At 53.0% G+C, this 21,917-nt stretch overlaps 1 protein-coding gene across 1 annotated transcript in view; it reads right to left on the reverse strand.

Moving 5' to 3' along the window:
• The window catches only part of HMCN2 (hemicentin 2), a 165,230-nt gene that overhangs the window by 122,603 nt on the left and 20,710 nt on the right, over positions 1-21,917 (reverse strand). Inside the window, exons 5-15 of the mRNA XM_008975935.4 lie at positions 16,897-17,068; positions 16,151-16,257; positions 15,129-15,249; positions 12,635-12,898; positions 8,945-9,089; positions 8,338-8,459; positions 6,944-7,216; positions 5,675-5,816; positions 5,007-5,134; positions 4,375-4,488; positions 1,893-2,042 (exon numbers count right to left, since the gene is read on the reverse strand). Coding sequence (XP_008974183.3) covers positions 1,893-2,042; positions 4,375-4,488; positions 5,007-5,134; positions 5,675-5,816; positions 6,944-7,216; positions 8,338-8,459; positions 8,945-9,089; positions 12,635-12,898; positions 15,129-15,249; positions 16,151-16,257; positions 16,897-17,068 — 1,738 coding nt within the window. The remainder of the gene's footprint in view (positions 1-1,892; positions 2,043-4,374; positions 4,489-5,006; positions 5,135-5,674; positions 5,817-6,943; positions 7,217-8,337; positions 8,460-8,944; positions 9,090-12,634; positions 12,899-15,128; positions 15,250-16,150; positions 16,258-16,896; positions 17,069-21,917) is intronic.

Genomic DNA, 21,917 nt, shown 5'->3' on the forward strand with positions numbered 1-21,917 from the left:
TGTGCTCTGAGCTGGTGCCAGCACCTGGCGAACACCCTAGAAGCGCCGGCTCGTGTTTCCGTGGCTGTCCTTATCAGGCTCCTGAGCCCATGGCCCAGCCCAGCCTACCTGAGAACCCAGCCACAGTGGAAAAGTCTGAGCACACAACCCTCCTCCTGAAAACCTCTCACCAAACCCCTCAGGGCACAGCCCAAACTCCTCCGCAGCTCCCCAGGCGGGGAGTGACTGGTACCAGGTGGCAGCCGTCCTGCTGCCCCCTCCCCACCCTCTCTCTGCCTCACTTCTCTTGTCACGGGGAGGGCTGCACGTGCTGTTCCCTTTGCCTGGAACACTGTTCCCCAGCTCGTCATCTTTCTGGGTGTTTCTGGTTTCAGTTTAGACATCACCTCCTCCAAGAAGTCTTCCTGGGATTAGCCTTCTCTGGGCACCCACAGCCCCTGAGGATGCACCTTCCAGCCACTTGGTGCCCTGTGCATGCTCATTCCCTGTCCTCTGTTCTCTCTGCCTGAGCTCATGAGCAACACAAAGGCTGATGCTGTGTCTCACCTGCCCTGTGTCCCCAGCACAGGGCCTGGCACACGAGCACCTGGTGACCCTGTGTTGAAGGAATGAAAGACGGAACAAGTGAACGAAGGCTAAGAGCACCCCAAGCCTGAGAGGATCTCAACCCTGAGACAGCACAAACCCCCCAGGCCAGACCCTCCTATCTATGCCTACTCCAGTCAGAGCCTGGCCCGCCTTGGGAGCTCCTCGGCTGCCCCAGCCAGCCGTGGCCCAGCCTGGCCCATTCAGCCCAGACCAGCACATTCTCGATTCTCTGCGCTTCCCTAGAACTCTAGCACCTGCCTCTCTCGCCATGGCCTCGGCAAACACTCAGAGCCTGATCTGTCCCAGCTCTGTGTGCCAAGGAGCTGTGCCCACAGCTTCCGAGCAAGTCCCAGTGCCAGGAACTCCAATATGTGGAGACATCCCAGAAGTCACAGCTGAGGCCATGCACTGGCCACCAAGGAATTTGGACTCCACATCTGCAGCAAGTGAATGATCACCCCTCTCCCCGCATTTACTAAGCAATCACTATGGGCCCAACCCTGTGCTAACAGGCCTGATTTCACTGAATCCTCGCAGCAACCCAAGGAGGGGAGTCGTACAGTCAGCCTCACTTTACAGATGGGAAACTGAGAGAAACTGAGGCTCCATGGCATGACCAGGGCATATAGGTGGGGACAGAGACGAGACTGGAATTCTCATCCCGAGCTGAACCAAACTGTCTGCGGTGGGCCTCCAAGCTGGACCCAGAGATCCCTGCCTCCTGGTGTTCACACCCATGGGTAGCCCCCGCCTCCTGGTGTTCACACCCATGGGTAGCCCCTCCCACACACACTGCACCAGGGTTGCTCTGTGGGACCAAAAGAATAGGGCAGAAGCGATGGCTTGTTACTTCCAAGACTGTGGCTTCCCTCTGAGATTGTCTCTCTCTCTCTTTCTCTGGGAGCCTCCTGCCAACAGCCCCATGAGTGAGCCTAGAGTGGATCCCCTAGGCCCAGGCAAACCTTGAGATGACTGCGGCCCTAGCCAAAATATTGATTTCAATCTCAGGATGGACCCTGAGCCAGAATCACCCGGCCAAGCCACTTTCAGATTCTTGATCCTCAGACTGTGAAATAAATACTTATTGTTTAAGCCACACAATTTGGGGGCTATTTGTTACCCAGCAAGAGCTGATGCATGCACCGCCTCCCCTGGACTTCCCCTGTCCCCACATGCTCAGGATCCACATGATGCCATCTACACTGGCCACTTGTGTGGGAGAGCTTCCCCTCCCTACTCAGAAGCAGGCAGAGGGCTGGGAAAGGGGAATGGGCAGGGGAGGGGGAGACAAGGTATACACTCACGTCCAACCGCCAGCTGGATTTCTGCAGAGGCGTCACCCAACTCATTGACAGCCCGGCAGGTGTAGGTGCCAGCATCCCTCTCCTGAGCCGCCGGGATCCGCAGCTTCCCAGAGCTGGAGCCCTCAGGGGCCAGGATCATTTCAAGACCCCCTGGACCAAAGAGGAAGAAGCATCAGGCCGGTGTCCCTGGTACCATGGAGGCCAGGGTGGGAGGTGGGAGCCTGACCCTTGGCTCCTGCGGCTGCACAAGGTTGGGGCCTGGGAGACGGTGGGTGGAAGCAGGTTTAAGCCCCAAGGTCAGGACCCCTGGGTCCAGTCCTGCAGGGGGCTTGGGCCTTCCCTCTGTTGAACAGGGTTGGGGCTAAGCCAGGCCCTGCGTGACAAGGCTCATCATCCAAGAACTCCATGTCTGGACCTCCCCGCTGGTGTCCACTCCTCCACCCCAGGTCCAGGCTGAGATCTGGGTCATCTCTGGGAGGGCTCTGGAGAGCCCTGAGCCCGCCATCATTTTTCTTTTTTTTTCTTTTTTTTTTTTTTTTGAGACAGAGTCTTCCTCTGTTGCCTAGGCTGGAGTGCTGTGGCATGATCTTGGCTCACTGCAACCTCTACCTCCCAGGTTCAAGCGATTATCCTACTTCAGCCTACCAAGTATCTGGGATTATAGGCACACACCACCACACTCAGCTAATTTTTTATATTTTTGGTAGAGACAGGGTTTCACCACGTTGGCCAGGCTGGTCTCGACCTCCTGACCTCAGGTGATCCGCCCACCTCGGGCTCCCAAAGTGTTGGGATTACAGGCGTGAGTCACCACGCCTGGCCCCTCCGCCATTTTTCTTGCCTGACTTCTCTCCGCCCCTGAGGCCTGATGGACACACCTGATTCTAACTGCCCTTTTAAATTTAATTTAATTTTTCTTTTATTTATTGTAGTTAAATATGCATAACATAAGATTGACGATCTGAACCATTTTTAGGTGTGCAGCCAGCTCAGTGCCATCCAGTGCATTCACACTGTTGTGTGGCCATCACTGGCCTCCACAGAACTGTTTGCATCTCCCCAAACAGAAACTCCATACCTATTCAACACTAACTCCTGGTGTTCTCCTCTCCCCAGTCCCTGGCGAACACCACTCCATCTTTTCGTCTCTATGAATTTGACGTCTCTAGGTAACTCACATAAGTGGAATCAGAGAGTATTTGTCTTTTTGTGTCTGGCTGACTTCACCTAGAATAGCGTCCACCTAGCAGGACATCCATGTAGCACGTGTCAGAATCTCCTTCCTTCTGAAGATGGAAGAATATTTCATGGTAAGGCCACCTTTTAAAGTGGGGCTCTAGGGCTGGGTTGATGGGGTTCTTGGCCAGAATATGCAGTGAGGAAGGAGTCCAGAAGCCTGTGCCACCCACTTGCTGGTGACCCTAAAAAAAACGCTCAACTCTGAGCTAATATCACCTGCCCTGCCTTTCTCAGAGTCAGGGTGAGGCTCTGACGAGGTCCCAGGCAGCTGCTGCAAGGAATGGGAGGGGACAGTATTGCTGACCCCGGTTGACCCTCGAGAGGGAGCCCAGCGTACTGCTCCCAGAAAGACCTAGTGCGACTCCAGCACCCGTCCGTCAAACTCCAGCCTGGCAGCAGGCACCATGAAAACGCTCTGCCCATGACCTCAGGGCCTCAGGACAACCCTGTCATTATTGCTGTCATTTTCAGATAATCACATTATCGTCAGCACTATCACTAAGAATGCCAAGCACAGCACATGTGCCAGGCTTGTTCTAAAACCTTTGCACATATGGCCAGGCACAGTGGCTCACGCCTGCCATCCCAGCACTTTGGGAAGCCGAGGCGAGTGGGTCACCTGAGGTCAGGAGTTCCAGACTAGCCTGTCCAACATGGTAAAACCCCATCTCTACTAAAAATACAAAAATGAGCCAGGCCTGGTGGTACACGCCTGTAATTCCAGCTACTCCAGAGGCTGAGGCACGAGAATCCCTCGAACCCAGGAGGTAGAGGCTGCAGTGAGCCGAGATTACACCACTGCACACCCCTGGGTGACAAAGTGAGACTCTTGTCTCAAAAAAATCAAACAATAAATAAAACAAAAAAATAAAAAATAAAACCATATGTGCATATGAACTCATTTAATCTTCACGCAACCAACCTATCTTTGATTTTCCAGATAAGGAAACTGAGGCTCAGAGATGCCAAGTCACGTGCCCAGGGTCACCCAGGGAAGCCGGAATTCAAATCTGGGCCTGGCTCAGTGCTGCTCTGAATACCTACATGAGCTGTGTCAACACAGGCTGGGGGTGAGGGTGGGGGAGCTGGAACCCACCAGCTCTGACAATGGCTGGGGGTCAGGGCGGCGGGGAGCAGAACCTGCCAGCTCTCCCCAGACTCCACATTCAGGACACCCCCACCTCCCCTCAACACCCTGCTTTCTGGAAAGCTGTTCCTTCAGGGCCCCTCCCCACCAACACACCTCGATACCAGATGACTCGGGGCCGGGGAACCCCAGATGCCTCACACACCAACACAGCCTCCTCCCCAACGGCCACCAGCACCACGGCATTTACAGCAGAGACCGACGGTGGGTCTGTGTGGGGAAGAGATGCAGAATTTGGGACCAACCTTCAAAGGTCATAAAGAAAGTCTTCCACGGCTTCAGGGAGCCCTCTCCCTCATCCCAACTCACCACACCGGCCTCCTTGCTGCCCCTGGAGCACCCCAGGTTCAATGCCCCCTCCCGGTCCCTCCACCTGTGACCCTGTTCCCATAGTGACCCTAAGGCAAGGGTCACTGCCTTACAGAGGTCATGACCGAGTCCTGGGCATGACAGCCGCTTCTCCCTCGCCCCCAGCACACGTCCCTCCCTTGCACCAGGAGGCTCCCAGTTCTTTGCAGCACCTTCAGCATCGGGAAGCATCCCATTGGCCTGTGTGTGCCTTCTCCTTAGAATATAAGCTCCACCCAGACAGGGACCATGTGTTCACTGCCGTGTCCCCGGTGCGTGACAGGTAAATGCTCCATAAATACTGATGGATGGGAGGGAGGGAGGAGGGAGGGAGGGAAGGAGGCCCTTCTCCTGTAAGGTGATGCTTGTGGCCTGGGTACCTGTGTAGTAGAGGGTGACCGTCTCCTGGTCAGTGCCAACCTCATTAGTCGCCTGGCAGCTGTAATTCCCAGCATCCTCTGGGGCTACCCCCTGAATAATCAGGGTTCCCTGTGTGTCCACATGGATTCTAGAATCATGCCATAGAAACACATCGGGTCACAAAAGGGGTTGCTCCACAATCATCATTAATAACAAATTCACTAACAATGCCACTAGCGATGACCATTCTGTACTGATGGCTTGCCCTAGGCCTGTGCTAAGCACTTTATGTAAATTTAATTCTCGAGGCTCAGAGAGGTAAGATGACTTGCCCAAGGTCACACAGCCTGAATGGTGGGGGGTGGGATTTGGGGGCGGGATTTGGGCGTAGGTCGGCACAGCCTGAATGGTGGGGACGGGACTCAGGCACAGGTCCACACAGCCTGAATGGTGGGGCGGGATTTGGGCGCAGGTCCGCACAGCCTGAGCTCCTGAGCGCTGAGCCCACACTGTGGCATTCTTATGTTTCCCAAGTGATCTCACTCTGGAGTCTCAAATGATCCCAGGAGCAAGGAAGGCAAATTCTACTCCCCCATTTACAGGTAGGAAGGCCAAGGCCCAGAGAGGTCCCCTGGGAGTCCTGTCCACCTGCTGTGAGTCCCTGAGATTTGTGTCCTGCGCCCCTCACCTGCTGTCCTCTTGTAGGGCTTGGCTCTCACGGCTCCAGGAGATGTGGGGTGTGGGGTACCCAGAGGCTGAGCAGCTGACCTTCACCTCCACACCTTGGGAGAAGTGCTGGGAGCTGGTGTGGATGCTGACCTGTGGGGCCTCTGTGACCCAAAAAGTGGATAGGCGAGGATGAGCCCATCAGAGCAGCCGTGTCATCCCAGGCACCCCGCCCCGGGCTCTTCCCCTCCCATAGTCACAGATGGGCAAGACAGAGAAAGCAAAGACCCCAGAGGGCTTCAATCCCCCGGGTGTGGCTTCTCTGGGAATTGGGTAGACCAGGCGGCCACTGAGCACATCCCCAGGCCACATGGAGGCTGATTTTCCAACAATCCCAGCCCGGAGCCCTGTGCTCCTAGAACGTCCACTCCAGGCTGAACGCTCTAGGGAGCCTTAGGGAGATGTCAGGCAGCTGCCAGGGCTGGGGACAGCTCCTGTCTCCAGTGACCTTGAGGTTGACCCCAAGGCCTGCCCTACTATTGGCCCCAAGCTTAGGTTCTAACCTGGCCATTTGGAAACTAAGAACAACAGGCTGGTCAGACTCAAACAGAGCTCACAGGCCCGCACATCCAGAAACAGCAACCACAGCCCTCCCACACTGGAGGCAGACACAGCTGGTGGATTCCCTCCCTCCTGCAGAGCCTAGACACAGCCTCAGAATCCTGCCCAACACACTCTGGCAGCCACTCAAGAGCCGCTGGCACAAGAGAGAACGCTTGTTCAACATGCTTGTTTTTACACTTGGGGAGGAGGCTCTGTCCAGATTCTGGGTTCTTAAAACTCCCAGATGGGTGCTCTTGGCACTGCCTCCTCCACCCCCATCTAGTCAGTGCTGCCCGATCTCTGCCAAATACATCTGACCTCTGAGCTTCCCCAAGGTTCCAGTATTCAGTCCCCGCCCTACCTATTGGGCAGGGTGCAGTGGAGAGTGGGGAACAATGGAGGGGCTCGATGGCACAGAAAAAGGACAAGACACAATTGAAATTGGCTTGGCGTACAGAAGTAGAAATTTAAGTTAGATATTAGGAGGAACTTCCCAGCAGTGAGAGCCATTAGACTTTGGCTAGGAGGCTACAGTATTCTCTCTCCCTGAAAGTTCAAAAAACATTGAAAAGGCTGCTATTGCCTGCCAGAGACAATGTCTGAGCAGAGGGAAGGACTCACGGCTTCTGGGGTAAACACCAGGTCGCGTGTTGAACTAGGGGAACAGCAGCAGCAGGATGAGCCTCACCTCGCACCAGGAGCCAGACGGATGCCCTTGTGACCCCATTGGCGTTGCTGGCCACACACTGGTACCTCCCGCCGTCTGTGGGGATGATGCCACTGATCTCCAGGGACAGGTCAGCCAGCTGGGCAACTCGGCCCGTCGAGGCCGGCAGGACTCGCCAGTCCCGGACCCACGTCAGGTTGTAGGGGGCCTCGCCTAGGACCCGGCAGGATAGGACGGCAGTCTCCCCTGGGGACACGGTCACGTTGGGAGCAGGGACCAGCTGCGGCGGGGGGTCTGCAGGGACATGAGCACAGGAGGAACCAAGGAGCTGAGGCAAGGGAGGGGGTCATCGTGCAAGCCCTGGTGCTGCCCAGAACCCCACCCTGAGGTGCAGGCCCACCCGAACCAGATCATTCAGGACATGTCAGCTAGCAGCATAGGGTGACCAGCATCTGCTCACCATCCGGCATCACCCCCGTGGGAGGTCACTTCTCCCACCACCATTATACACCTGCCAGGGGCTGCACGGTACACGCCTGCTCTCCAAAATACAGCCAGTGCAATGTGCAACAAGCCGGACACCCATCTTCATGCCTCTGAGCTGAAGATGCCACGCTGAGGAATAAAGCCTTGGAAGTCTCCAGCCAGAGGAAGAGAGTAATGTGTTCAAAACGATTCTCTGTACCAACAGCAGGGCTATTTATAGCAGCCAAATATGCCCCCAAGGAGGAAAGCGCTAAGCAAACTGCTATCTGGATAGCAAAAAGCCACAAGAAGTGGCAAGATCAGAGACTGCTGAACATAGAAAAAAACCTAAAAGGGAGTAAATCAAATGGCAGAATGGAGGGATTACAAGTTATTTTGATCTTCTCTTGGGTTGTTTATATTTTTCCAGCTTTCCTACAAAGAGCATGTGTAGTTTCTGGCTGTCTATGTAGAGTGGCTGATCTTTCCACGCTTACGGGTTCCTTTTTTTCTCTACAAAGCAGCTTGCGTTCGTAATTTTTCAAATAAAGCCAATTTCATTTGGAGACAGTCTGTGGTGTATCCAACCTCCCCAGCTCGATGGCGCCATCCTGGCCAGGACTCGGAGGCACGAAGGTTGTCCCGACCACGAGATGGATGGCGGCCCCTGAAAGCCGAGCCCCGAGAAGTCAGAGTTGGGATCAAAGCTGGGCAGGGCAGGAAGACCCAAGCCGGGTCCTCAGCCTTCCTCCAGCGGAGACCCACAGGCCGTTCCTGGGTGAGACAGCCCCACACGAGGGGCAGCAGGCAGGTGGCAGCCTGGGCAGCCAGACCCGGGATGACGAATTGTCCCAGCAGCTGGCTGGAGACTCGCCTGGAGGAAATCCTAGGGGGAAGAACCCAAGGAGAGGGTAAGGAAGGGGTACATGGAGGGGCCCCAAGGGACAGACCTGTGACAACAATCTGGGCCTTTGCTCGCCCAGTCCCAGCCCTGCTGACGGCTGTGCACTCGTACGTGCCCTCCTCGGCCTTGGAGGCCCGCAGGATCTCCCAGCTGCTGTTTCCCGACTCCCTGCAAACAGGGAACAGTGGGAGACGCACAATCACACTGACCCCCACTCAGGGTCCCCCCCGACTTCAGTCCCCTGAATCCTGCCCAAACGGGAGACCCCAATTCCTCTGTGAGATGCGGTAAGAAGACGTACACAGCCAAGCACATGGAAATTCCATGACATGTTGTGTGACTTGGAGTCAGGCCCTTCCTCTCTCTGAGTCCTGGGCTCCCGTCCTTCCTGCCCTGACACATGGGTTGAGTTTTCCAGGAGCTGAGGAAGGCCCCCGGCTCCTTCACCAGCTGATGGCCCAGCAGTGGTGGGAGTCTCGGAAAAACTCTTCTCCATCCCTGGCTGCACTGGAAGTCCCAGGCTGGGCTGCCCAGGAGGATAATGACAGAGACCAAGGTCTCTCTCCTGCCACCCACTCCCCTGAGATCCCTCCAGGGCCTCAGCAGCCAGGAGCCCTGTGGCTGGGGACAATCAGCTGCCGTGGGCCACTCACTGAAAGTGCCTCTCTTCGCCCAGCCTGGCTTCACCTCGCCGCAGCTGCAGCCGGAAGGGAAGGGCACTGTGCACCGAGCAGGAGACCAGCAGGGGCTGGTGCAGGTAGCCGTGGATCCTGGGGGCCATGCTGACGAGGGGAGCGCCTGTAGGCGGGGACCAGGACTCAGAATGTCTCCCCACCGCCCCTTTGCCACACCCAGTGACACAGAGACCTGTAGGGATGCACCAGCAGCCAGGAGGCCAGGATTCAACCCCTGGCTCCCCTGGTCACCTCTCTAAGCTCAGTTTTCACCTCTGCAAAATGGGGTGATCATGGTAGCATCCTCGTCCTGTTGTCCTGAGGAGCTGGTGAGAAGTGGTACATGGGGAACTCATGGCACAATGCGTGTGGCATCACCAGCTCCCCTAGGCACAGCTCCTGGGGCTTTTGTGGTTTATTAGACTATTCAATTCAAGGTTGGCCAGCCTGGACCAGGCCCTTCCACTACACTGTCTCAACTGTATGAAATCTGATGAAATGCTACCAACTAGGATTAGGCTCCCCAGGGGTATGGGTGGGTTTGTGCAATTGCTTCTCCGCCTAGAACATCAGTTTTATCGAAATTTGTTAGAAAGAAGCCTTTTCATTTAAAAATGAGCCCACCAGTCCAGGCGCGATGGCTCACGCCTGTAATCCCAGCACTTTGGGAGGCGGAGGTGGGCAGATCATGAGGTCAGGAGTTCAAGACCAGCCTGGCCAACATGGTGAAACCCTGTCTCTACTAAAAATACAAAACTTAGCTGGGCGTGGTGTTGCGTTCCTGTAATCCCAGCTACTCAGGAGGCTGAGGCAGGAGAATTGCTTGAACTGGGATCCAGGAGGCGGAGACTGCAGTGAGCCAAGATCACACCACTACACTCCAGCCTGGGCTACAGAGCGAGACTCCATCTCAAAAAAAAAAAAAAAAAGCACAGCTAGAGGATGGGTATAAATGCAAAATTCACACACATTTTTGAGATAAAACCAGAGACTTCAGTAAAATCTCATAGCTTGTAATGAGCCCCATGGGACCCCTCCCTGGCCCGAGCCTGGTCTTGGAGTGACATAGTCTCTTCCCTTGGCTATTGGAATTACTTCAATGGAGAAGTCTGAGAAACTGCCCCGCTGGGTCAGCCATGGCCCATCAGAGCTGGGTGCCCCCTGGCAAGGGCTCAACCTTTGTGTCACCGTCTCCCCATCCCCGCCAGCAGAGGAGCCCAGCAGAGATGCTCCGGGAATGAGACAATGCACTAGACCTCCTCGGAGCCCAGGCTGGGGATGGGAAGGCGGCGGTGACATCATGCTCCAGGCTCCCTGCCACATCTGTCCCGGGGGGGAGGGGTGTCTGACCATCCAGCCACGTCCTCAGCTGTGTGCAAAGCAGTCGCCACTCACCCACGCACGCTGGGAGCCTCTGCCAAGCCAGTTTGGGCTCCCCATTTCCATGAGCTAAATGGGACCGCAGGCCCACCCTCATCTCTCCAAACCCAGAGCCACCTGCTACAAGGCGAAATCCCAGCCTCCCAGACCTGGAGGGCGGGGAAGGAAGCAAAAATCCAAACCAAATCCCTTCCCCAACTTTAATCTAGAGCTGAGATAGAGAACAAAAGCCAGAGCTAAACTCCAAACTCTTGGATCCATCTGAAAGAACAGGGGAAAGAAAATAGAGGCTGTTATTCCCTCTGCTGAAATTCCTTCCTGAAAGTTCCTCCTCAAGGCTGCAAAGGCCAAGGGGAGAGAGGCCCCGGAACCACAGTAGGGGAGTGGAAGCTGGGAGGCTGGAAAGAAGAGATCTCCAGCTCTCCCGCCCAGCCCTGCCTTGCCCCACCCAGGTCCTCAAAGTCCTCCACCAACCATGGGCACTGTAGGCACGATGGGCACCGTGGCCAGCCTCAAGAGCTGGCCCTTCTTCCCCTCCCTGCATCCCTATTTGAAGTGGACAGAGGAGGATGCCTCTCATTGAGATCCCCCACAAAGAAGTACTAGAAGGTTAATGACATCCACCTTTGTAAGCTCCCCTCGGGCCACCTCCAGGGGAGGGAGACAGTGGGCAGGAGAAAGGCAATGAAGCCAGCAAGGAGGCCAGATGGCCAGTGGCCCTAGACATCCCTGTTAGGACCAGGGGCAGACCTGAAAGGCCAAAGATCCACCCTTCTCCCTGGGAGCTTCCAGCCTGAACGGTGAGACCTCAGGGACACACAGGAAACCAGCAAAAAGCCACACATATGGGAACCAACAGACCATGGCCAAAGATTGGAGGACAAAGTGACCTGTTCCTGCAATGATGTAACGGTAACAGCAGCTGCCACACTGGAGGGCCCTTGCCCACAAATTCTGAGTGCTGCCTCTGAGGACCCAAATGCTGTCTCATTGTGTGCATTAGCTTGGGCACCCCCAGGGCAGCCCTGTGAGCTGGGTGGGCTCAGTTTCCTTATCTATGAAGTGGGGACACACCTCTAAAAAGCTGTAAGCATCAGTGAGCTAGCACATGGCAGGAGCTTGGCCCAGGACTGCCCCATGGAAAGTGTCCAAATGGTGACTCAGATGATTGTGATTATGACAGTGATTGTGATTATGGAAGAGCAAAAGTCCATGTCTGCCCTGCCCACTGCTGTGTCTACAGTGCCTAGCACCATGACTGGTACATAGTAGATACTCAAAATGAATGCTGAATAGATGGATGGGTGGGTGGACAGGTGGGTGGATGAATGGGTGGATAGATGGATAAATAGATGGATAGATAGGTGAATTAATAGTGAATGGGTGGGTAGATGGATGGGTGAGTGGATGAATGAATGGATGGATGGGTGGGTGGGTGGATGCATGAATGGGTGAGTGGATGGATGCATGAATGGGTAGATGGATGGGTAAGCAAATGGGTGAGTGGATGGGTGAATGGATAGATGGGTAGGTGGGTGGATGCATGAATGGGTGAGTGGATGGATGCATGAATGGGTAAGTGGATGGATGCATGAATGGGTTGATGGATGGGTGAGTGAGCGGGTGGGTGGATGGATGAATAGGTGAGTCAATGGATGCATGATTGGGTGGGTGGATGAGTGCATGAATGGGTGGGTAGATGGATGGGTGAGTGAATGGGTGGGTGGATGGGTGAGTGAATGGGTGGGTGGATGGATGAATAGGTGAGTCAATGGATGCATGAATGGATGGGTGGATGAGTGGATGAATGGGTGGGTAGATGGATAGGTGAGTGAATGGGTGGGTGGATGGGTGAGTGAATGGGTGGGTGGATGGGTGAATAGGTGAGTCAATGGATGCATGAATGGGTGGGTGGATGAGTGGATGAATGAGTGGGTAGATGGATGGGTGAGTGGATGGGTGGGTGCATGAGTGGATGAATGGGTGGGTGGATGGGTGGGTGAGTGAATGGGTCAGTGGATGAATGAATGGGTGGATGGATGGATGAATGGGTAGATGGATGAATGGATAGTTGACTTGATGACTTTGTTCTAAATCCTTGAGCTGAGAGCCACATCTGAGCATCTTAGTATTTAACATAATGCCTTATAGGAAATAGCTGTCCATAGAAGCTTAATGAACAAACACTTTCTAATCTAATTTAATCTAATCCAGTCAGGGAAGGCTCCAGGATGAAATGGGACTCTGAATGAGCCAGGGGCCTGGGAGACAAAAGAGCCAACCACTCACCTGGGGCCACCCCACTGTAGGACACTCCAGAGACACGAAGGAGGGGGTTTCCCTCATGGTCCTTGCCCTTCACCTTGAGGTAGAAGCGCTCCTTGGGGGTGTGGAAGGGCGGCCCGCCCCACAGCTGATGGGTGGAGCCATTGGAGAGGGGCTTCGTGGGCAGAGTCAGGAGGGGCTTCCCTGAGCTTTGTGCCAGCTCCACCAAGTCTAGGCGGCCGGGTGCCTTCAGGCCCGTGGAATTGATCACCAGGGAGATGGGGACTCCTGCAGAGGGAAGGTGAAGAACAAAGTGCTGGCGTCAGTGTCTGCCTCTGTGATCCCCCTCAAGTAGGGGCCCTCGAACCACACTCCAGGGGTCCTGCTTGCCTGGCCCTTCCTACCTGGTCCCTCCTTCCCTACCTACCCTGGTGCTAACCAATGCTGGGGGTGGGATAGGTAGATAGGGACCTTGCTACTGTCCGTGGTGCTGAAACACCACAGTCGTCCAACCATGGCTTCCCAATGGCTGCATCCCCTCTGACTGCACTGAGTTGGAGTCCCATGGAGTAGAACTGTCCCCCACCCCATTAACTCTGGTGTGGGCCATAATCAGACAGGCTTCAGGGAATGGCCTCAGATAAAGCAAACACCAAGTCTGGGGACTCCAACTTCTGACCAGACTCTCCCCATGTTCAGGTTTTCTTTGGTTTTCTTTACCGTCTTGATGGAAATGTGGTACTTTCCACACTATCCCAGAAGAGGCAGAACTGGACTCCAATTTCATAATGTCTTTTTAAATTTTCTGTCATCCAGGCTGGAGTGCAGTAGTGCAATCACAGCTCACTGCAGCCTCAAACTCTTGGGCTCAGGCAATACTCCCACCTCAGCCTCCCGAGTAGCTGAGACTACAGGTATGCACCACTATACCTGGCTAATTTTTTAAATTTTGTAGAGATGGGGTCTTGCTGTGTTGCCCAGGCTGGTCTTGAACTCCTGGCCTCAAGCAATCCTCCTACCTTGGCCTCCCAAATGTTTCTCTTTAAAAAAAATTATCTTGGCCTGGCATGGTGGCTCATGACTGTAATCCCAGCACTTTGGGAGGCTGAGGCAGGCAGATCACCTGAGGTCAGGAGTTCAAGACCAAACTGGCCAACATGGCAAAACCCTGTCTCTACTAAAAATACAAAAATTACCCAGGTGTGTAGCGCGCACCTATAATCCCAGCTGCTCGGGAGGCTGAAGCAAGAGAATTGCTTGAATCCAGGAGGCAGAGGTTACAGTGAGCAGAGATCGCACCACTGCACTCCAGCTTGGGTGACAGAGTGAGACTCCATCTCAAAAAAAAATTATCTTGGATATACAACTTTATCAAGAGCAGAAACCCAACAGGGTCACATGTGGCCTCCTGCACCCACTTCCACTGGGGACAGGCCAGTTTTCAGTCCCCGCGCCATCACTACACATAGGATATCTTAGCTCTCCTGGCTTAACAGTAGAATCAAAGTTTCCCTGCTTCTTCCCTTTCTGCTATCGGCAAAACAAACAAACTGAGCAAGCAGCCCCTTTTCACTTTCAAGATGTGACTCCTGGTCCTGGCAGGAAAACCGGCAAGGGCTGACAAGAATAACAAACATTAGAGCAGACAGACTCGAAAGAAAGCACTAAAGGCCTGGCTTGCACCATTTTTGGTCACTGTTCAGGGTCCAGAGTCAGCCTGACCTGATCCAGGCTCCTCCCAGGAGGAGCTGAGCTGAGCTGGTCCCTGCAAAAGTCTCCAAACGGCCCCACGGCAGGGACTATATTTTCCCAACTATAAATTGAGACCTTTGATCTGGCCACCAGATGGTATTTTCTGGCGTGGAGCTCAGGCAGCCCGCACCAGAAACCTGCCTCGGTGCCCAGGCTTCTCCCAGCGGAACCATAGCGGGCATGGAGGCATCCTTGGACCCTGGTGGGTGGCTCCGAATTGGATGCCTGTGCCTGCACCCTCAATATCCCCCCAGGCTCCTCCAACCTTCCTCAGTCTTGGGACACCCAAATGTCCCCCAGGACATTCCTTCCTTTGGAGTAAGGCACTGCTCTCCTTTTTCGTAAGCCATCAACTCGCTGGCATGTGTTCTTTCATTGAACTAGCCTGCTGTTCACTGGAAAACTGAAGAAGTAGGACTCTAGGCAGATGTGTTTTGACAAAAAGAAAGAAGAAGGTGTGAACTCAATAATAAAGGGCACAGTGTAAGTGTCCTCCAGGACACTGACTTTGGAGGCAGGGAGGATGTTCTGAAGGTAAATGTCACAATGTCACTTGGGCTGGGGCTAGTGGAAAGAATGCTGGCCTGGAAGCTCAGTTTACATCGCTGTGGTCTGGGAGCACAGTCCCACTTGGCCTCCTGCAGGGTCCCTTTCACAGTCACGCACAGCCAAGCATTCCCCCCCACACCTCCCCCCTACTTCCCAAAGCCAAGCCCCAGGTCTTCAGAGGCAGCTCAGCACTGTCTGTAGGGTCGGGGTACTGTACCTTGCAAGGGCCACTCGAGGGTGTGGTTGAGGTCCAGCAAGGGCTGAGTGGAGAAGCCGGCTCGGAAGTCAATGCTGCTGACGCCTGTGATCCTCACTGAATGGCGGCCACTGCTATAGACCTAGCGCAGGCCCAGGTCTCACATCACCAGAGGATGGGACCCCAGCACTCCAGCTTAGGGCAGGAGGTGACCAACCTGACCCAGCCCTGCATCAGCAGCTGGAATCCTCCTGCTTTTGTAGACACATGGGCAACTTACCTGCTCCCAAGGGGCCCAGCACGATGCTCCCCAAATGAAGGAGCTGAAGCCCCAGCTTACAACCCAAACCTGAGCAGCCCTCTTGAGGCTGTGTTGCCCCTCAGCTCGCCTCAGCCCCTGCAGGCCCTGTCTGTTCCCCTGAATGTCTAACTCCCTGCCTTGCCCTCCCCATTGGCATTACAGCTCTTGGCTCAGAGGTGCTCAGAGTTTGAAAGGCAGGAGGTGGTACTGCCACTTTACCTGCAGCACCTAGCACAGTGCCTGCAGAAGGTGCTCAATAAATGTTTGCCTGGTCAGCAGGAGCCCCCACGCTTCCAGGGCAGCAGCCTGCCCATCCCAGGATGCTCTCTTGGGAGCCAAACTGGCCCGCAGTCCCTGGCTCCCAGCACCTTGTAGATTATAGCAGGGCCCTCCTCTTCCTGCCAGCCCTGCCCCACTGAGCCCTCCCACCAAAGCTGCTGTTGCTTCTTTTACACATTCTTCACAGCTTGGTTATGCACCTCTGAACCCTGAAGTCATTTCTCCAAGTCCTTCTTAAATGTTCCCAAACAAACCCCAAACCACTCTATTTCTTCCTACTAGTACAAGGCAAAATGCCCTTTCTCTGTCCTTGACCCTTTACTTCTATTGATATGACCACATCACCACCCACACTCTAGTCATCAGCTTCCCGAGGCCACAGGCTCCCCAGGGCAAGCAGGAGGAAGATGGTTCCAGCCCAGTAAAGCTAGTCGACCTTTCTCCTGCAACCCAGTGCCCCTACCTTGATGGACCACAGCCCCAGATGCTCAGGCTTAAAGGCTACGACCTTGGCCGAGTCAGGGATGTTGAGAAGCACGTTGAGGCCCTCGTCCTCCTGCAGGATCCTCCCTGTGGAAGCCCCAAGGGCTGCTCAGTCCCTAACCCTTTCCTGGGGGTGGCAGGAGCCCCGCATGTCTCCAGGAATCCACAGTACACCAAACACTAGCCTCAGTCTTCCCGGAACTGACAAGGGGTCTTGGTGGTCCTCAGCCACTGCCTCACTCCACGCTCCACCCTCAGGGATCCCCAGGGGCAGACTGTGTGCCCGGCCTCTAGACCTGGGTGCTCATGACATCCTCAGAACACCATGGGGTCAGGTGACCATGTCTGAATCACACTGCCCCTGACTCTGTTGACCTTGATGAGCACTCAGCGCCTGGAACCCCAGCTTCCCATCTGTACAATATGCTACAAGTTCTCACCACCATGAGAATCCAATGGGGTACCATGGAAAAGACTTGGGGAGAGCCTTACGATGCAGGGACCGCCATTCCTTTAATTCCCATCGCCGGTTGCTATGGCCCTCCTGCTTCCTCGCACACCATGGGCGCCCTCTCTCCACTTCGTGTCCCCCCCACCCCATATTTCCCTATTCCTGGAGCCTCATGTCTGAAGCCCTGTCACCCCTGGTCTCTTTCTTTGTCCCATCCTGGGCTTCCACCTCAGTCTTGGGGCCAAAGAGGAGGCCAGCCCCGGGGTGGTCCATACCCAGCGGATCTTGGACTTCAATCTCAGGCCCTGGCCCACTCAATGAGATGGTGACCTCCTTCAGGCTGGGATCAAAGGGGAGTCTCCATGTGTGCTCCCCCTCCTCCTCATGGTCTGTGGACAGCAGGTGCACCTTGGAGGCCTGGATCGCTGACTCCACCCACTTCAGCACCTGGAGGCAAGTATGAGGAGCTGATGCCAGCAGGTGCCCACAATGTCTTCCCCCTCCCATGGATTTTAGGCAGCATACAAACTTTCCAGGTCGCCCAAGGCCACCCCACTCCTCCATGTCCAACACCAGGCCCAATTCACACATTGTGACCCTCCTGGCTTCCATAGGCTCCAAGCTGTGAAGCCTGAATTGAGGCATTCGGAGGACTCAGCACAGAGGGAAGGAGCAAGGGTGTGTCCCTCTACTGGGAAGACTCTTCCCCACTTCTCCACCTGGCCTCCTTCCACAGCACCCACACTTCCTCCAGGAAGCCCTCTTGGTGTCTCTTACATACAATGAACCCTGGAGATCTGGAAACTCCCCCAGACCCATGTAGTTCATGACTGATTATCCCAGGGGCCTCCAACTGTGCTCCCACCAGGGCACCACGTTCCCTAAGCAGGACTGAGAGGCACTGCTGCAAAGACTTCAGGTCTCTTTTCAGTCCACAGAAGTAAGGAATTGCTGGATGGATTTTTGCAATATTGAGAAAACCTAAATCCTTGGTTTCTATAATTGATTATTCATTCTAAAGTCTTACATCTTTTGGACAAGTCCCACTGAGAATTAGATAAAAGGTAAGGACCCTTTGCCTGGGATATCATCCTATCCCTTAGGTACACATTTAGGGTATGACTTTAGGAGGTTCCCAAACTCCCTCAGAGATACTCCCCCTACCACAAACTGAGCACAAACTTATTTAGTTTCTCCAAATCCTGACATGGCCTTCAAGACCCTAGGTTCTATGGTCCTAGGCACCTATGCCAACCCAAGGTCACTGTGCCACTGCCTCCCCCTGCCTGCTACACTGGACCCCACCCCTCCCGCAGGCAGCCCCCACCCATACATGCCGTGCTCTTTGCAGGAATGCCCTGCCTCCTCATCGACCATCTCCTTGCTATACTTCGGCTCGCTGCTTGAAGAGGCCTCTCTAATCCTGAAAAGGCTCTGTTCCCTGATACATACTATTCTGCAGCAATCTGCACTCCAGTCATTCACATTTATTGGATTCAGGCTTCTCATCATTACTGGCCTGGGATCTCTGTGGGGGCAGAGACCCTCTGCTGTGCCCATGTGTGTCTCAGCCCTGAGCTCACTGCCTGCCAGGCACAGAGTGAGTGCTCAGGAGGCACCTGCTGGCTGCGTGAGTTCAGTAGGACATGCATCTCCTGGGCAGAGCTATCAGGCTGACCTCAAGTCCACCTCTCAGGCACCTCACTCCATACCCCTCCTCTCCCCAGCTCACACCTCCTCCTTTGCAATAGCCAAGTCACCTAGATTCCAGCAAGGAAACCAAGACAGAGGGAGAGGAAGGGAGCCCCTTCAAGTCTGGACCTTCTCTTTCCAGGCCAAGTTATCGCAAAGAGCGTCCATCCTGTGCAAACCCTAAAACTGAAAGACAGTGAGCTCAACCATAAAATCGGTACCACAACCACAGAGAGAAAAGAACATCTCCAAGTAAATTCCGAACCCGGCAGTTCAACTATCCTGTCTCAGTAGGAGGACAACAAGAACTGCAAAAAAAAAAAAAAAAACCTCTAGTGAGTAGATTTTATTTGGAAGAACTATCAGCATTGTGATTTTGAACCCATTTTATATATCTTGTTGGATAAAGCAAATAAGTAAAGATGTCAATATTTTCGGAATCAAGATTTTTTTCTTATAAACAAATGTAAGAGACAGCTGCAAGTATCAAATCAAATGAGCTAAGTAAAAGATCCACAATGTGAAATTTGAATTGGAAATATCAGTATAAGTTCTCCAGATAGAGATAGATGATAAATTGATAGGTAGGTAGGTAGGTAGGTAGGTAGATAGATAGATAGATAGATAGATAGATAGATAGATAGAGCAATTGATCCAGAAGCAATGATGGCCCAAAGTTTCAATATCAATGATCACCACCAGTACCTAGATCTTGGTTTCTAAATACCATTCCCCACGAGGGTTCCTTGGAGAAGTGGCTAATTCCAGGTCTGGGGCAGGCAATTTATAAGGTGAGCCTGGGATGATGGGTTATTCCATAAAACAAAGAAGTTATCAAAGACAAATAGGGACATATCAAAAGGACATAGGAACCAGCTTGAAGGAGCTCCCACTGACTAAATTTGGGACAACTTGAGCCCAAAAGAGAATAATAACTGTGCTCAATTGAAACACATTGAATAATATAATCCACGTGCACATAATGATACTCAAAAAAGAGAAAGCAAAATTCAAAACAGTAAAGCCTCCCCTGCCACGACTGAAGTGACTCCTTAATCGAAGAGAAAGAACTAAGTGTGATTCCGTGCCTTTTCGACAGAAATTTTACTTCAGAGAAACCAAATCATCCGTCACTTTTGATGCATAAAAGTTCTTCTTCTTGGAAGAATGCCCACTCATAAATGTGGGCGGAATGATGCAGTTAGGAAATCATCATTTTGCAACCCCTAATGAAATATCATTTCAGGCAAGAGTCCTCAGTGGATGCTAAAACTGTGAGATGAAAGGTTGATGGGAACTAGATGTCCGCACAGAGCAAGAACATTACCCACTTGAGTCATAAAGGCAAAAACGCGGCCCAATCATACAGAGAGCTGGCTGTCGCCACCCTCACCCAGTCATCAAACTTATCATCAGTAATAGTAGGATGCTCAGACACTATTTGCCTCCCGGTGTGATACAACAGAAGACACACTCAGCACCAACTAGGAAATATTCCTGCCAAAAAGTTCAGCCTTCATCAAATCAGACCTTTGGACTTATCCAGTTTGAGGGAAACATAGGGGATTAAAAAAAAAAAAAAAAAGTGAATGCCACCACGAGGAAATAATCAGAAGAATCCAGAACATGGGACAGGGTACAAATCCATGCCTCTTGAACAGCTTAGTGTCATAAAAAAAGAGCTGATGGCTTCAGACCAAAGAGGACTTAATAGACATAACAACCAAAGGAAATGCACAGCCCTTGATGAAATCCTGATTTGATGAAAACAGTGATCAAAGACAGTTTGAAGACAGTTAGGGAAATCTGAACATGGGCTATGTATAGGATGATACTAGGAAACTCATTAATTTTATTAGACGATATTGTGGGTTATGTTGAAGACTATGTTTTTTCAGAAATCCATGCTGAATTATTTATAGATAAGGTGTCATGATTCAGCAAAAAGTATAAAGAGATAGATAAAGCAAGTCGAGCAGAAATGTTAACAATTGTTGAATCTAGTTGGTAGGTGTGTTCTTTTTACTTTTCTGCATCTTGGAAATTCTTCATAGTAATTTTTTATTAAAGTAAAGTCATTTAAAAATAACAAGTATGCGACCGGGCACTGTGGCTCATGCCTATAATCCCAGCACTTTGGGAGGCCGAGGCAGGCGGATCACCTTAGGTCACAAGTTTGAGACTAGCCTGGCCAACACAGTGAAACTCCATCTCTACTAAAAATACAAAAATTAGCCGGGTGTGGTGGCAGGCGCCCGTAATCCCAGCTACTCGGGAGGCTGAGGCAGGGGAATTGCTTGAACCCAGGAGGCAGAGTTTGCAGTGAGCTGAGATCATGCCACTGCATTCCAGCCTGGGTGACAAGAGTGAAACTCCATCACAAACAAACAAACAAACAAAAATCAAGTATGCAAATATGCTGTGACTTTAATATACACCTGAACAATCACAGTGGTATACTGTTGCTTGCCAACTCCAAGCTAAGGGAAACGCTTCCTGGAAAGCTGAAGAAGAAAGGCAAAGCCACATTCAGCCCCAAGTAGAAAAAGTTCTGTGATTGATTAGCAATGTCTGCCATGAATATGGGTTTTGAAAGTGGTGTCTTGCATGCTACTTATTGGTCATTCTTGCTCTAAATCATAGTCCTTCAGCTCTGCTTACCATGTGATCTCTACAAAAAGGGAAAGGAATCCAAAGAATTGGAAAATGAGGTTTGTTTGTTTTTTTTTTTTCAGACTGAGCTAGAAGATATGTGCCTAGAAGTTTATGGCTAGATTTCAACTATCACGTGACAAGAATTCTGTATTCTGAAAATGCATCTGTTTTCATAATTGGAGCTACTTCATTGTTGTGTCTTGCCTAGCTTTCTAAGTAATGTGTCTCTTGAAAAGGTCCCACCTGTCTTAGCCAAGGAATGAGGACAAGGTTCTTCGTCCATGTGGGGGTGGACAGAAGGGAGCAGTGGCTGAGGACTCCCAGCTGGAGAGGCCCACAGAAGCCCGCCGAACATGTGAGGCAACTCCTCCAACAGCAAAGAAGCAGGTCCGTTACCACCGTCCCCTTCCCCCAGGCCAGGCCTTGTCAGGGGTCAAGAGGGAAGCATCACTGAGCAAAGCACCAGTCGACAATTACCCAGAGGAGTGACACCCGCTACTGTGTTGTAACTGCTGTTACAAGCTTGTTCTAGGATGTTCTGACGGAGGGAAGATGCTCGGCAATTCAGACTACTGAACCACAGAGAGGGCTGGGACACAAGGCAGAAAGCCAGTGACCCACAGGATGGCCTGCCCTGTAAGCATATCCCCACTTGGGAGTTGGGGGGCTGACCCTCTTGCCCACAGCAGGGCCAGACCCCCCTGTAGGGCCAGGCCTGGGGACATTGCCTTCTAGACCTGTGGTGCCCCCAGGGCTCCAGCGCAGAGAGCCTTCATTAAGCCAGCTCAGTGTTTATCTGGTGAAGGCAATGGCTTCCAGATGTTAGAGGGGCTGGGGGACCAGCGAGCCTGCGATGCACTGGGGCTCATCTCTGTCACCGATGGGGAAGGAACGAAAAATCTGGCACTGCTCCCCCAGCCAGATGGCTGCTGCTCGACCCTTCACAGCA

Source organism: Pan paniscus, chromosome 11 (assembly GCF_029289425.2).
Source record: "Pan paniscus chromosome 11, NHGRI_mPanPan1-v2.0_pri, whole genome shotgun sequence".
NCBI classification, from domain to species: Eukaryota; Metazoa; Chordata; class Mammalia; order Primates; family Hominidae; genus Pan; species Pan paniscus.